Genomic DNA, 15,503 nt, shown 5'->3' with positions numbered 1-15,503 from the left:
AAGCTAGTTTGACCTGTTCAAAGGCTTCCTTCTAATGCGCTCTCCAATACCACCTCTGGTGCTTCTTAAGTAGTGTGTTTCAGGGCGCCAACATTGTAGAAAGATTAAGAATAAATCTGCCATAATAATTTACCATTCCGAAAAAGGATTTAAATTCTGACATATTTCTGGGGGCAGGTGGCTCCTTAATCGTTTTGATCTTCTACTCCAAAGGGTGCAGCCCTGTGGTGTCTATCCTGAATCCTACATCTGTCACTTCCTGAGCTTGAAACGTACATTTCTCTCTTTTTGGCCTTACTCCGGCCTTCTTAAACATTTAAAAACCTCTTCGAGATTTGCGAGGTGTCGGACACTCCTGTTGTCAGTACATCATCTCGATAGACCATCTTGGATAGGTCCTGAAGTAAACTTTCCATCTTTCACTGGAAAACTGTACACACAGAGGGACTCTGAAGGGTAGCTGGGTGATCTGGTATTGGCCTTTATTGGCATTTATAGTAAAAGATTCTCCAGCAGCCTCGTCTAATTCTAATTGCTGGTATGCATGGTTCATATTTAGTTAAACCTCCTGCTAATTTAGCGTATAAATCATCAATTCTTGGTATTGGGTACTGGTCCAATTTTGCCACCTGATTCACGGTTAATTTGTAGTCTCCACATATCCTAATGATTCCATCAGACTTCACCACTGGCACAATGGGAGCCTCCCACTCCAAACATTGTACAGGCTTGATGATGCCTAATTACTATAACCGTTTGAGTTCAGTCTCAACTATCTCATGCAATGCATAGGGGACGGGTCGGGCCCTGAAAACCTTGGGCATGGCCTCAGGGTCCACATAAATCTTTGTTTTTAGGCCTTGTATCTTGCCTAACCTGTCTTGAAAACCTCCTGGTATTTTGAAAGACGTCATGAAAGTTGCCTTCATTAATTTTGAAGATTTCTAGCCCATTTAATCTAATTTGGTGAAGCCAGTCACGGCCCATCAGACTTGGCCCTTGGTCCCCTCCGCTACTATTAAAGGCAGTCGAGCTGACTGGTGCTGGTAGCTCACGGGTGTTGTGGTTGTTCCCAGGATCCTTAAAACCTCCCCAGTACACATGGCTAGCCTGGCCATTGTGCTTCTTAACTTCAGGGGGCTGGCACTTACCTTGCAAATAACGAAACGTTTGTTCACCTACAACTGTAGTGGAGCCCCCCGTGTCCACATCCATTTTGACTGGCTGACTGTTTACCATCAACACAGTTGTAATTGGGGCCGTCTTGCTGTTTTGTTTAAACTGTATACTTCAGATCAATTTTCAGGGTTATTCTTAATGCTGTGCACTGGAGTCGGAGTTTCTCAGCACTGATCCCTGGTGGATTCCGCTGCTTATGTCTATCCAGTCAGCAAAACATCCACTCACCACTATTCTCTGCCCTATCCATTAGTCAATTGTCTATCCAAATTACACTTTAATCTCATATGCTTCTGTTTACATACTCTCTACTCCTCAAACCTCTCTCTTACTTAATCAAACAATCAGTCAGGTTTAGTCAGAGATGGTTTACTTTTAACAAATTTGTGTGATTGTCCCATATTAACCTTTCTCCAAGCGAGACTTCATGTTGCACTTGACAATGGTCTCCAATAATTTTCCCATTCCTGTGGTTAGGCTGAGAGGCCTGAGGTTTAATTCTCCCTCTTTTTCAGTCCACTGGAACCACCCCCATATCCAAGGAGGATTGAAAGATTGTGGTCAAACCTTCTGCTACTTCAGGAAGCACGGTGGCGCTGAGGACCCGGATTCGATCCCGGCCCCAGGTCACTGTCCGTGTGGGGTTTGCACATTCTCCCCGTGTTTGCGTGGGTTTTGCCCCCACAACCCAAAGATGGGCAGGGTAAGTGGATTGGCCACGGTAAATTGCCCCTTTATTTGGGAAAAAAAGACCTTCTGCTATTTCCATTCTGGATTCTCTCAGCAACCCAGGGGATGGGTGACTTATTCACTTTGAGCCATGTCAACCTATTAAACACAACTTTTCTCTCTATTTTTATTTAATCCAATATCTTTACTCTCCTATCCTTTACTGCAAAATTATCTTCATTATTTTCTTACCTGAAGCCAGATGCAAAGTCGTCATTTATTCCCTCCGCCTCTGTAAGAACATTTTCTTTTTTTTGAGAGTCCACCTACCTTCAGCTGCTTCACCAATGACCTTCCTTCCATCATAAGGTCAGAAGTGGGGATGTTCACTGATAAATGCAAAACGTTCACCACCATTTCCAACTCCTCAGATGCTGAAGCAATCCATGTTCTCCCTACGGAGAGAGTGCAGCGAAGGTTTACCAGGCTGATTCCTGGGATGGCCGTACTGTCATATGAGGAGAGACTAAGTCAGTCAGGATTATATTCATTGGAATTTAGAAGAGTGTGAGAGTGGATCTCATTGAAACTTTAAAAATTCTAACCGGATTATGCAAGGTAGATTCAGAAAGGATGTTCCCAATGGTGGGGGGAGTCCAGAACTAAGGGTCCAGAACTGAAGATAAGGGATAAACCTTTTTGGACTGAGGTGAGACCTTTCTTCACCCAGAGAGTGGTGAATCTGTGGAATTCACTACCACAGAAAGTAGTTGAAGCCAGAATGTTGTGTAATTTCAAGATGGAATTAGATACAGCTCGGGACGGCATGGTGGTACAGTGGTTAGCATTGCTGCCTCACGGTGCCGAGGACCCGGGTTCGATTCCGGCCCCGGGTAACTCCGTGTGGAGTTTGCACATTCTTCCCGTTTCTGAGTTTCACTCCTACTTCCCAATAATGTGCAGGATAGGTGGATTGGCCGTGCTAAATTGCCCCTTAATTGGAAAAAAAAATAATTCGGCACTTTAAATTTATAAGAAAGAAGGAATTAAATATAGCTCTTCGGGCTAAAGGGATCAAGGATTATGGGGGGAAGATGGAATCAGGGTATTGAACTTGATGATCAGCCATGATTAGAATGAATGGTGGAGCAGGCTTGAAGGGCCAAATGACCTCCTCCTGCTTCTATTTTCTATGTGTGTATCTATGTATGTCCAAATGCAGCAAGACCTCGGCAATATCCAGGCTTGGGCTGACAAGTGGCAAGTAACATTCGTGCCACACAAGTGACAGGTAATGACCATCTCCAACAAGAGATAATCATTGCCCCTTGACATTCAATGGCATTACCTTTTTTTAAAAATATTTTTATTGAAGTATTTGTAAAATTTTATGACAAAAACAGAAAAAGAACAACAAACATTAACATAGTGCAAAAATAGATGTTTCCCCAAATGGCTCTGTCTTCACAGACCACCTAAAATAACATTAAAACAACACTTACCCCGCCCCCCTCCCCCCTCGGAAAGCTGCTACTGCCGACATTTTAAATTTCCCCAAGAAACTCGACGAACGACTGCCACCTCCGGGAGAACCCTAACATTGAGCCTCTTAAGGCAAACTTTATTTTCTCGAGGGTGAGAAACCCAGCCATGTCACTAACCCAGGTCTCTACACTCGGGGGTTTCGAGTCCCTCCACATTGAAAGGATCCGTCTCCGGGTTACCAGGGAGGCAAAGGCCAGGACGTCGGCCTTTTTCACCCCCTGAACTCCCGGGTCTTCTGACACCCCAAAGATCTCCACTTCTGGACTTGGCACCACACGCGTACCTAGCACCTTGGACATTGCCTTAGCAAACCCCTGCCAGAACCCTCCAAGCTTCGGGCATGCCCAAAACAGATGGACATGGTTATTCAATGGCATTACCATCACTGAATCACCCACTGTCAACATCCTGGTGTTACCATTGATCAGAAACAGAACTGGACTAGCCAGATGAATACTATGGCTGTAAGAACTGGTCAAAGGCTGGGAATCCTACGGTCTCACCTCCTGACTCCCCAAAGCCTGTCCACCATCTACACGGCACAAGTCAGGAGTGTGATTGAAACTCTCCACTTGCCTGGATGAGTGCGGCTCCAACAACACTCAAGTGCTCAATACCGTCCAGGATAAAGCAACCCGCTTGATTGGCACCCCTTCCACAAACATTCACTCCATCCACCACTTGACACATAATAGCAGCTGTGTGTACCATCTACAAGATGCACTACAAGAACTCACCGAGGCTCCTTCGACAGCATCTTCCAAACTCACAACCACTACCATCTAGAAGGAGAAGGGCAGCAGATACCTGGGAACCCCACCACCTGGAGGTTCCCCTCCAAGTCACTCACCATCCTGCACTGGAGATTTATTGGCCTTTGCTTCACTGTCACTGGGTCACAATCCTGCAACTCCCTTGCTAATAGCATGGTGGGTGTTCCTACGCCACATGGACTGCAGCAGTTGAAGAAAGCAGCTCACCCACCACCTTCGGGGTAATTAGGGATGGGTGATAATTGCTGGGCTGTGCCAGTGACACCCACATCCCTTGATTGAATTTATTTTAAGTATTATCTTGGGCCTCAGGGTTACTAATCCAGTGACATTAGCAACACGCGTACATCTCAATTAATAACAGAATCACATCAGAAAAAAATCTGTCTGTTTTAGAGCCACTTGAGTTTTGAACTGAGAGAGTTTTGAACTCAGGGTGGCCATCTTTCAGTCCTAACTTTCTGTTTGCAGATATACAGGTTTCTGATATCCAGGTCAACATTTATCCCTTAACCAACACCACGAAAGAAAAGCAAGTTCATTTCATTGCTGTTTGAGCTCACCATTTGCACGTTAGCTGTATTGTGTCTACATAACCAGCCTTTATTCCAATTCCCGCAGTAAGGCAGACCTTCATCCTTTTCCATAGCTAGTAACTCCTGGAACAGGTCGCTAGTCTGTCGCCAGGCACTTTTATAGCTTATGGGGCGGCAGCATGGTAGCATAGTGGTTATCACAATTGCTTCACAGCTCCAGGGTCCCAGGTTGGATTCCCGGCTTGGGTCACTGTCTGTGCGGAATCTGCACATTCTCCCCGTGTGTGCGTGGGTTTTCTCCAGGTGCTCCAGTTTCCTCCCACAGTCCAAAGATGTGCTGGTTAGGTGGATTGGCCATGTTAAGTTTCCCTTAGTGTGCAAAATTGCCCTTTGTGTTGGGTGTGTCACTGGGTTATGGGGATAGGGTGGAGGTGTGGATTTGAGTTGGGTGAACTTTTCAAGAGCCGGTGCAGACTCGAATGGCCGAATGGCCTCCTTCTGCACAGTAAATTCTATGAAAAATATCAACTGTGACTAACCAGCAGTCTCTCCTGCTCTTACTACCGGCCATTGGAAGGTTTTTTGGTTCAACCTGTTTGGAAGGGCGCTATGAACACATCTTCTTTGGCCATTAATTCCTGGGGTTGCACTCAAACCCAGAGCTTCAGGCTCAGAGGCAGAGACCCTCCCCACTGCACCACAAGGCCTCCTACCAAACATTTATTGCCCATCCCTAATTGCCCATGAGAAAGTGCTGGTGGGCTGTCTCCTTGAACTGCCGCAGTCCATACCCCTTGATGTCCTTAAGTGGAGAGTTTCTTGATTAATAAGGGGATCAGGAGTTATGGGGAGAAGGTAGGAGAATGGGGATGAGAAATGTATCAGCCATGATTGAATGGCAGAGCAGACTCGATGGGCCTAGTAGCCTAATTCTGCTCCTATGTCTTATGGTCTTGGTCCTGAACATATTTAATGACCGAGTTTCCATAGGCCTCTGGGGTAGAGAACTCCAAAGATTCACCACCCTCTGGGTGAAAAATTCCTCCTCATCTCAATCTTTTTTTTTTAAAGAGGCAATTGAGCGTGGCCAATCCACTGTCCATCTTTAGGTTCTGGAGGTGAGACCAACGCAAACACGGGGAGAATGTGGAAACTCCACACGGACAGTGACCCAGGGCCGGGATTGAACCCGAGTCCTCGGCACGTGAAGCAGCAATGCTAACCACTGCGTCATTGTGCTGCCCCACGTCTGGCCGAAGTTACCCTCTAGCCAACTCCATAGGCCCAAAATCATGAGGGGTTTGGATAGAGTCGAGAAGCAGAAAGTGCTTTCCAGCGTCAGGAAGCTTGGTAACCAATTGGAATAATACTTGAAGGGGGATCATTTGCAGGGATATCTGGGGCGGGGGCGTGGGAGTGGGTGGGGTGGCGGGAAGAGCAGGGGGAGAGAGAGTGAGGCCTATTTGGATAGATCTGTTCAAAGACCGACACAGACACGATGGGCTGAATGGTCTCCTCCCCTCCTGCATAATTCAGTGTTTCAATGAGGACTGTAAAGAATATGTAACCAAGCACTTTTATCCTCCACTGGGGCTGCAGAATCTGAGCCCTGTTTTCACAATGAGAATTTGGGGGTCTTGTGATAATTTTAAACATTGGTGAAGAAAGTGTTCGGAGTACATCTGTTTGCACACAGCTCTCTGTTTGCTGTGTATCAGGTGGGGCTCGATATACTCCTGTTCTTCATACAGTATGGAATCTTAACTGGAAGTCATTTTAAGTTTTACATTGTTGGGGGTTGCAGTTATTAAAATATGTAATTGAAAGATTTGGAGAACCCAGAACAGAATGGCTCCCCTAGCTCCATCACTATGGGTCAGATCTGGAAAACGCATACTCAGGACTAGGCAAATATTGACGTTCCAGCTCTGTTTAATTTAAACAGCGCTGTGTCACTAATGCAGTTCCAATTCTGGAGATGTTAGCTGATGAATAATTGATTTTGTGTAGTATATTTAGAGAGAGCTTCTGCCTCCCAAGCCTGGATCTGCCAACACAATTAAACAGCAAACCAGGAAACAGAGATGCAGTTTGACCGTCACAGTCCCAGCGAAAGTTCTGCTCTAACATCAGGGCTGACTGGGGTGTAGAATTGAGGCCAATCAATGCCCCTACATGCAGGTAGAAAATAACTGTCATGTTACTGGTTGCCTCAGAATAGCATGGAAATCAATCAGAAAATGCAAGGCAGAAATGGTCAATGAGCTCTGAAGTCAGGCATCATCATTTCAGGACAGTTTGCAGTTTAGCCATTCCAAACCCATCCTCAATCCACAGCAGATCACTGCTTTCAGATAGTAATCCAGCAGAGATCCTAAAGAGTTTAACAGTGAACCTCAAAGAATTATCAGTTCAGCCCACCTCAATCCTGCAACGATACAAAACATCCCTAATTGATCACCTCGCACCCATTTTCAGCCCATTAGGCTGATATCAATAATCAGTGAAGACCAAATGAAGTCGATGCTGAATTGGCGGTCTCTGAGTTCGCCTGTTAATTGCTGCAGAAATTATGCATTCGGCGGTGTACGTATTTTTGAGAATATGGCTGTGGCATGGGCAGCACGGTAGTACGGTGGTTACCACTGTTGCCTCACAGCTCCAGGATCCCAGTTTCGATTCCTGGCTTGGGTCACTGTCTGTGTGGAATCTGCATGTTCTCAACGTGTCTGCGTGGCTTTCCTCGGGGTGCTCTGGTTTCCTCCCACAAGGCCCCAAAAGACGTGCTATTAGGTAAATTGGACATTCTGAATTCTGCCTCTGTGTACCTGAACAGGCGCTGGAATGTGGCGACTAGGGGCTTTACACAGTAACTTAATTGCAGCGTTAATGTAAGCCTACTTGTGACAATAAAGATTAGTATTATTAAGTAGTCAAATTTTGTCTGTTTCTCTCCACTGAGGCTGCACTCAGAGTGATTTCCTGCCAGCAGCCCTGATCTCCCCCCCAATGTTTCAGGTCCCCCCCACCCCCCCATTTTATGACTTCCCTTCTCCCCCCCCCCCCAACATTGGGGAGGCCCCTGGGACCCCCACCCCCTTTCTACGTGGCAAGACCCCTCTGGGCCTGACCTCTGGCAGGGCCCGACCTCATGACACAGCCATGGTACCAGGTTGGCAGTGAAAGATGTCCAGGTGCCAGGGGGAGTGCAAGGGTGACACCCTGCCCTGTCCCCAACCACCCAGGGGTCTATAATAGCCTGGGAGAGCCCCCCCCCCAGGTGCCATTATACCTGTTCTAGGGTTAAATGGTGCCCTCGCGAGGACTCCCATGTGCGGCCTGCTTTGGGTCAATAAATATTCAGATCTGGATCATGTCCAGTGAGGGCGAGATCCAGATGATGCCGTCTCATGAGATTTCATTGAATCTCGCGAGACGTTTCGAGCATCGCGGATTTCACGAGAGGTTTCGCGCGAGATTCAACGGCCTCATCCCGTGACGAGGCTGCTGAATTGCGCCTTCAGTCTTTCATAAGTAGGGTTTCAATTAGCACAGCGAGCCCATGAATTCTGTGCAATTCTGCACTTTCTAATACATCTGCAATTAGCGTGTTCGGGAATAATGACACAACTCATGAGAGTCCCACGGTTCTATGGCAGTGGTTACTATCAGTCACTGCCATAGAACCGTACCAGCCTCCCCGGACAGGCGCCGGAATGTGGCGACTAGGGGCTTTTCACAGTAACTTCATTGAAGCCTACTCGTGACAATAAGCGATTCTTTTTCATTTTGTGGTCTTCTCACAAAAGGTTAACATCTGTTGTAAATGGTATTTTGTCAATGTTTTAATTCACACAGAATGCTCAAAGAATTTATCATGGGTTGAAACTCTGTCTACCAGAATTTGCAGTGTGCAAGTCGTAACATCTCCTCTCACTGCTGTGATATCTGTTGAACTCTGCGGCATCACAAACTTAACGGTGGGTCAGGTCAACCCAAAGATCAACGGGGTTGAGGAAGCTTATTCCCAGGGATTGAGTTCAGCATCCAAAGGGTTTGAGGCCCTTGTCTCCAGGGTTTGAGGCTCTTGTTGCCAGAGCTTGAGGCCTTTCATCCCAGGACTTGAGGCCATTGTCCCCATGATTTGAGGCCTTTCTCTCCAGGGTTTGAAATCCCTGCCCCAGCGTTTGAGGCTTTTGTCTGCAGGATTTAAGGCCTTTGGCCCCAGGGCTTGAGGCCTTTGTTCCAAGAATTTGAGGCCCTTGTCCCCAGTGTTTGAGGTTCGTGTCCCCATAGTTTGAGGTCCTTTCCTTCAGGGTTTGGGGTCCTTGTCTCCAGGTTTGAGGCCCTTTTCCCCAAGGTTTGAGGCCATTCACCCCAGGGTTTGAGATCCTTGTCCCCATGGTTTGAGGCCCATGTCTTCATCATTTGAGGCCCTTGCCCCCAGGTTTGAGACCCTTGTCTCCAGGGTTTGATACCCTTGTCTGCAGGATTTGAGTCCTTTGTCCCCAGGGCTTTAGGCCTTTGGCCCAAGAGTTCGCCGGCATTGTCTCCAGAGTTTGAGGCCCTTGTCCCCAGAGTTTCAGGTCCATATCCCCATGGTTTGAGGTCTATGTCTCAGGGGTTGTGGTCATTGTCCCCAGGATTTGGGCCATTGTCCCCAGGGTTTGAGCTTGTTGTCCCCTGGATCTGAGGCCCTTGCCCCCATGGTTTGGGGCCCTTGTCCCCATGGTTTGAGGTCTTGGTCCCCATGGTTTAAGGCCCATTGTTTCCAGGGTTTGAGGCCTTGGTCCCCATGATTTGAATAAGCCCTTGCTCCCAGGGCTTGAGGCCCATGTCTCCAGGATTTGATGTCGTATTCATTAGTCTCTGAGGCCCTTGTCTCTTGGGTTTGAGCTCCCTTGTCCCCGGTGTTTGAGGCCCTTGTCTGTAGGGACTGATACTCTTCTCCATGGTTTGAGATTCTGACCCCTGGAATTCACTCTCTTACCATGTTGTATTTGATTTTGTTCAGCGGATTGTTCAAATCCTGGGTGTGTTGAGGTTGAGTCAGATACTGAAGCTGTCAAAGATCACACAATGAAACTTCGGTGCATCTCATGTAAGAAACGTGGCGAAACTGAGGCCAAGACTGTCACTGAGTGGGTCTTCCGACGATGGAAAAATGAATCCTTTCACAAGGTAGGGAAAGATCATCTACTCTGGTATTCCTGATGTGTCAGCCACATGTTCCTTTTTAACGTTCTGTCCTGTCAACCTCTGTAACCTTGATATTGGGCAGGAGAGGTGTAACATTCAGACGACCTTCAATTTGAACTATTTGTGACTGGGGGACATTATAATCTGCATCTCTCCCTCTCTGGGATTCCTAACACTGGGAAAGGCATGTCAAGGTAAAGCTGGAGTCATTGAGAATTTGGGGTGGAGTTTTTCCGACATATCCAACAGGCTCGGACGGAACTTACTTCATACAATCCAAAATTAAGCTTTGAATATTTAAATTAATTGTATATTTGGGGCAGCACGGTGGCGCTGTGGTTAGCACTGCTGCCTCACGGCACCGAGGTCCCAGGTTCGATCCCGGCCCCGGGTCACTGTCATTTAATAGATTTTACAGTGCAGAAGGAGGCCATTCGGCCCATCGAGTCTGCACGGCTCTTGAAAAGAGCACCCTATCCAAGGTCAACACCTCCACCCCATCCCCACAACCCCGTAACCCCACCCAACACTAAGGGCAATTTTGGACACTAAGGGCAATCTATCATGGCCAATCCACCTAACCTGCACATTTTTGGACTGTGGGAGGAAACCGGAGCACCCGGAGGAAACCCACACACACACAGGGAGGATGTACAGACTCTGCACAGACAGTGACTCAAGCCGGAATCGAACCTGGGACCCTGGAGCTGTGAAGCGATTGTGCTATCCACAGTGCTACCGTGCTGCCCCATGTGGAATTTGTACATTCTCCCCGTGTTTGCGTGCGTTTCACCCCCACAACCCAAAGATGTGCAGGGTAGGTGGATTGGCCACGGTAAATTGCCCCTTAATTGGAAAAATGAATTGGGTACTCTAAATTTAAAAAAAAAAACAGGAAAAAAAAATTAATGAAAATTGTATATTTGATCACAGTGAATGGGGTGCGCAATGAAATACTGGGGGGCACGGAAACAATATGGAGTGCACTGGGGGGTGGAGGTGTTCCAGGGAGTACTGGGATACATAAGGATGGAATGGAGCATGCTGGGGAACACTGGGATGTGATGGATTGTGCTGGGATACACTGGGATATGTTGGAGCATGCAGGGATACACTGGGATGTGATGGAGTGTTCCGAGATACACTGGGGTGTATAGGAGTTTGCTGGGATATGATGGAGTGCAATGGGATACCCTGTGATGGTGTTCTAGGATACACTAGGTGTGATAAGTGTACTGGAATACGTTGGGATATGATGGAGGGTTCGAGATGCATTGGGATGTGTTGGAGCATGCTAGGATACACTGGGATGTGGTGGAGTGTACTGGGATATGATGGAGTGTGATGGGATACATTGGGCCGTGAAGGTGTTCTGGGACACACTGGGTTGTGATGGAGTGTGATGGAAAGTACAGACTCTGCACAGACAGTGACCCAAGCTGGGAATCGAACCTGGGACCCTGGAGCTGTGAAGCAATTGTGCTAACCACGATGTTACCGTGCTGCCCTTAACCCACAATCCACACTGGGTTGTGATTGAGTGTGCTGGGATACACTGGATCTGATGGAGTGTGCTGGGATATGATGGAGTGTGATGGGATACATTGGGCCGTGATGGTGTTCTGCGACTCACTGGGTTGTGATGGAGTGTGCTGGGATACACTGGGATATGATGGAGCATGCTGTGATACTCATGGCTGTGACGGAGTGCACCGGGACACACTGTGAAATGATGGAGCCTGCTGGGGTACACCGCTCTGCGATGAAGAGTGCTGGGATGCTCTGGGATGTGATAGTGATGCTAGGCTACACTGGGCTGTGATGGAATGTATTGGGATGTGATGGAGTGTGCTGGAATACATTGCCATATGATGGAGTTGCTGGCATCAACTGGGTTGTGATGGAGTCTGCTGGGATACACTAGAATGTGGTCGAATGTGCTGTAATACACTGGGTGTGATGGACAATGGGGTCTGTGATGGCTTGTGCTGGGATACACTGGGATGTGATGGATTGTGCTGGAATACACTGGATTATTATGGAGTTTGCAGGAATACACTAAACTGTGATGGAATGTGCTGGGATACAGTGGGATGTTCTGGAGTACATTGGGAGTGTGCTGGGATACACATGACTGTGGTGGAGGTTCTGGGATACACTGGGATATGATGAAATGTGCTGGGATACAAAGGCTGAGATGGAATGTACTGGGATACACAAGGCTGAGATGGAATGTGCTGGGATACAAAGGCTGAGATGGAATGTACTGGGATACACAAGGCTGAGATGGAATGTGCTGGGATACACTGGATATGATGGGGTTACTGCTATACACGGGGATGTGGTGGAGTGTGCTGGATTACAATGGGATGTGATGGAACTGCTGGGATACACTGGGATGTGATGGAATCTGTTGGGATACACTGGGATATGATTGAGTGTGTTGAGAAACACTGAGGTGTGATGCAATGTGCTGGGATATATCAGGATATGATGGAGTACGATGAATTACACTTTGATATAATGGAGGGTACCCATATACACTGGGATATGATTTAAAAAATATATAAATTTAGAGCACCCAATTATTTTTTTCCAGTTAAGGGGCAATTTAGCGTGGCCAATCCTCCTACCCTGCCCATCTTTGGGTTGCGGAGGTGAGGCCCACTCTCAGTAATGGGGAGAATGTGCAAACTCCACAAGGACAGTGACCCGGGGCCGAGATAGAAACCGGGTCCTCGGCGCCGTGAGGCAGCAGTGCTAATCACTATACTGGGATATGATGGAGTGTGCTGGTGTACACTGGGATGTGTTGAGGTTGCTGGGATACACTGAGATGTGATGGAGTTGTTGGGTACACTGGGATATGTTGAGGTTGCTGCGGTAGACGGGGATGTGATGCCGTTCCTTCAATACACTGGGATGTGATAGGTTGCTGGGATACACTGGATGTGATGGAGTTGGTGTGATACACTAGGCTGTGATGTAGTGTGCTGAGATATGTCTGCACGGTGTGTGCTGCCTGTAGTGATATGTATATATAGAGACATGTAAAGGGTTAATGATTACATCTTAGTGTAACACAACCACTAGAGGGCAACACTAGATTCCACTATATATATGAGAACGCAAAGCATCTTGGGTCTCTTCCAACCAGGGGTGACTAGACAGCAGAGTATTAGAGAGATAGATCACAGCATAGTTAGCACGTGTAGTTTAAATGAGTTAATACTTTAATATAGATTACTCGATTACTAGTTATAGTTCTGTAGAGCATGCAAACTCAATATTAATCAATTTGTTATTCAATAAATCTATTTTGCTTTAAGTTGAAGATTGGTGGTTTCTTAAGTGTAGTAATCCACGGGAGGCAGGAGTTCCGTCACCACACCAATATTTATTTACAATAACGATATTACAGGAGCAGCTACAAACAGTGCTGCTAGCAGTCCAGTCAACTTAAGACTCTCACAAAGCCTACACAGGTGATTATATGGGCCCCCTCAATTAGCTATCATTGAGGGAGCTCATACTCCAATTGGCCAACCAATAAAGCCAATTGGAGTTCATTACACCCCTTCCCCCCAAGGTCCGAGGAAATCCTGCCAGCTGGCATTCCTCTGAGCTTCTTCCTGCTGCTCATGTCTGGGTCTGTCACCTCTGTGTCGTCCGCCGGGTCGTTCTCCGAAGTGGGCGGGGTGTACCTTATAGGTGCCCGTCTTTTCCTTGATGACCTCCTTGGAAGTTGTTCTTCCTCCTCCTCGGGGAGAGGTGTCGTGGCGGCCTCGTCGAGTGTATCCATCTCCGACTCTGATGACTGGATGACGGGGTCTGGAGAAATTGCTCGGGGCTGGGGTGTGGGTATCCTTTCCGTCTGGGCTATCCCAGCTTGAGGCGGTCCTGCTTCGCCTGCCTCCAGGTGTGGTTCCGCTGCCCTTATTTGGTCTAGGTGTTTCTTCAGCACCTTACCTCCTATTGAAACCTCATAGGGTATGGGCCCTGTTTGGGACTCTACCGTGCCTTTGACCCACGTTGGTCCATTCCCATAATTCTTGACCTAAACCGGTGCCCCCACCTGGAAATGTCTCTGCTGCCGATTATTATCATGCCCCCTGCGTTGGGCCTCCTGTTGTTTCTCCACTTTCCCCATTAAATTTGGGAAAAGGAGACTCAGCCTCGTTCGCAGCCGCCTTCCCATTAAGAGTTCAGCTGGCGGTATGCCCGTTGTGGAATGCGGTGTGGTCCTGTAATCAAACAGCCAGCGGGAGAGCTTTGTGTCTATTGACGCTGCCGGCTGCTTCTTGAGTCCCGCTTTAAGTGTCTGGACCGCTCTCTCTGCCAGGCCGTTGGTCGCTGGATGGTAAGGGGCCGTTTTGATGTGACGGACTCCGTTTTCCTTCAGGAATTTTCCAAATTCCCCACTTGTGAATGCCGTTCCGTTGTCCGACACCAATACCTCCGGAAGTCCATGTGTTGCAAACGAGGCCCTGAGCTTTTCAATTGTCGATGCTGTGCTTGCAGTGTTTACCCGGTGGACGTCCAACCATTTGGAGTAGGCGTCCACTATCACCAAAAACATTGAGCCCATGAAAGGGCCGGCGTGGTCAATATGCAGGCGGGTCCACGGTCTGCCTGGCCATTCCCACGGGTGCAATGGCGCCGCTGGTGGCACTCTTTGCCCCTGTTGGCACTCCTGGCACCGACGTACCAAGGCTGTTATGTCTGTGTCCAAACCTGGCCACCAAACATAGCTTCGAGCTAGCATCTTCATTTTAGACACCCCTGGGTGTCCGTGATGTAACTCAGTTAAGATTGCCTGACGGCCCTGAGCTGGGACGATTACCCGAGCTCCCCATAATAGGAGACCGTCTTCTACGGTTATTTGGTCCCTTCTGCTTCAGTATGGGTGCATCTGGGGTTCCACTGGTCTTTCCAGTTCCCCTGTTAGCAGTAAATGCTTCATCTTGGCTCAAAACTGGGTCTTTTTGCGTCCACAACTAAATATGTTGTGCGTCTACTGGTAGGGTGTCCAAAAAATTTAGAGTCATTACTGTCTCCTCTACTTTTGGTATTTGCGGTGGAGTGTCCGGGAGGGGAAGTCTGCTCAAAGCATCTGCATGTGGCAGCACGGTAGCATTGTGGATAGCACAATGGCTTCACAGCTCCAGGGTCCCAGGTTCGATTCCGGCTTGGGTCACTGTCTGTGCGGAGTCTGCACATCCTCCCCGTGTGTGCGTGGGTTTCCTCCGGGTGCTCCGGTTTCCTCCCACAGTCCAAAAATGTGCAGGTTAGGTGGATTGGCCATGATAAATTGCCCTTAGTGTCCAAAATTGCCCTTAGTGTTGGGTGGGGTTACTGGGTTATGGGGATAGGGTGGAGGTGTTGACCTTGAATAGGGTGCCCTTTCCAAGAGCCGGTGCAGACTCGATGGGCCGAATGGCCTCCTTCTGCACTGTAAATTCTATGATATCTATGTGCTACTCGCGTTCCCGGTCTGTGCTCCAGAACGTATCTATACGCCGCCAGTAGCAGCGCCCAGCATTGGATTCTCGCTGATGCAATCGGGGGTATTGACTTGTCTTCTTTTAGTAACCCTAATAAC

The 15,503-nt window shown here is 48.0% G+C and overlaps 1 protein-coding gene across 1 annotated transcript in view; it reads left to right on the top strand.

Moving 5' to 3' along the window:
* LOC119974506 (sodium channel subunit beta-1-like) overlaps positions 1–15,503 on the top strand; it is a 94,116-nt gene that overhangs the window by 33,017 nt on the left and 45,596 nt on the right. Inside the window, exon 2 of the mRNA XM_038813444.1 lies at positions 9,717–9,883. Coding sequence (XP_038669372.1) covers positions 9,717–9,883 — 167 coding nt within the window. The remainder of the gene's footprint in view (positions 1–9,716; positions 9,884–15,503) is intronic.

This window comes from Scyliorhinus canicula, chromosome 12 (genome assembly GCF_902713615.1).
Source record: "Scyliorhinus canicula chromosome 12, sScyCan1.1, whole genome shotgun sequence".
Lineage (NCBI taxonomy): Eukaryota > Metazoa > Chordata > Chondrichthyes > Carcharhiniformes > Scyliorhinidae > Scyliorhinus > Scyliorhinus canicula.
Note: the sequence above shows the minus strand (reverse complement) of the source record. Positions and strands in the feature narration are given on the sequence as shown.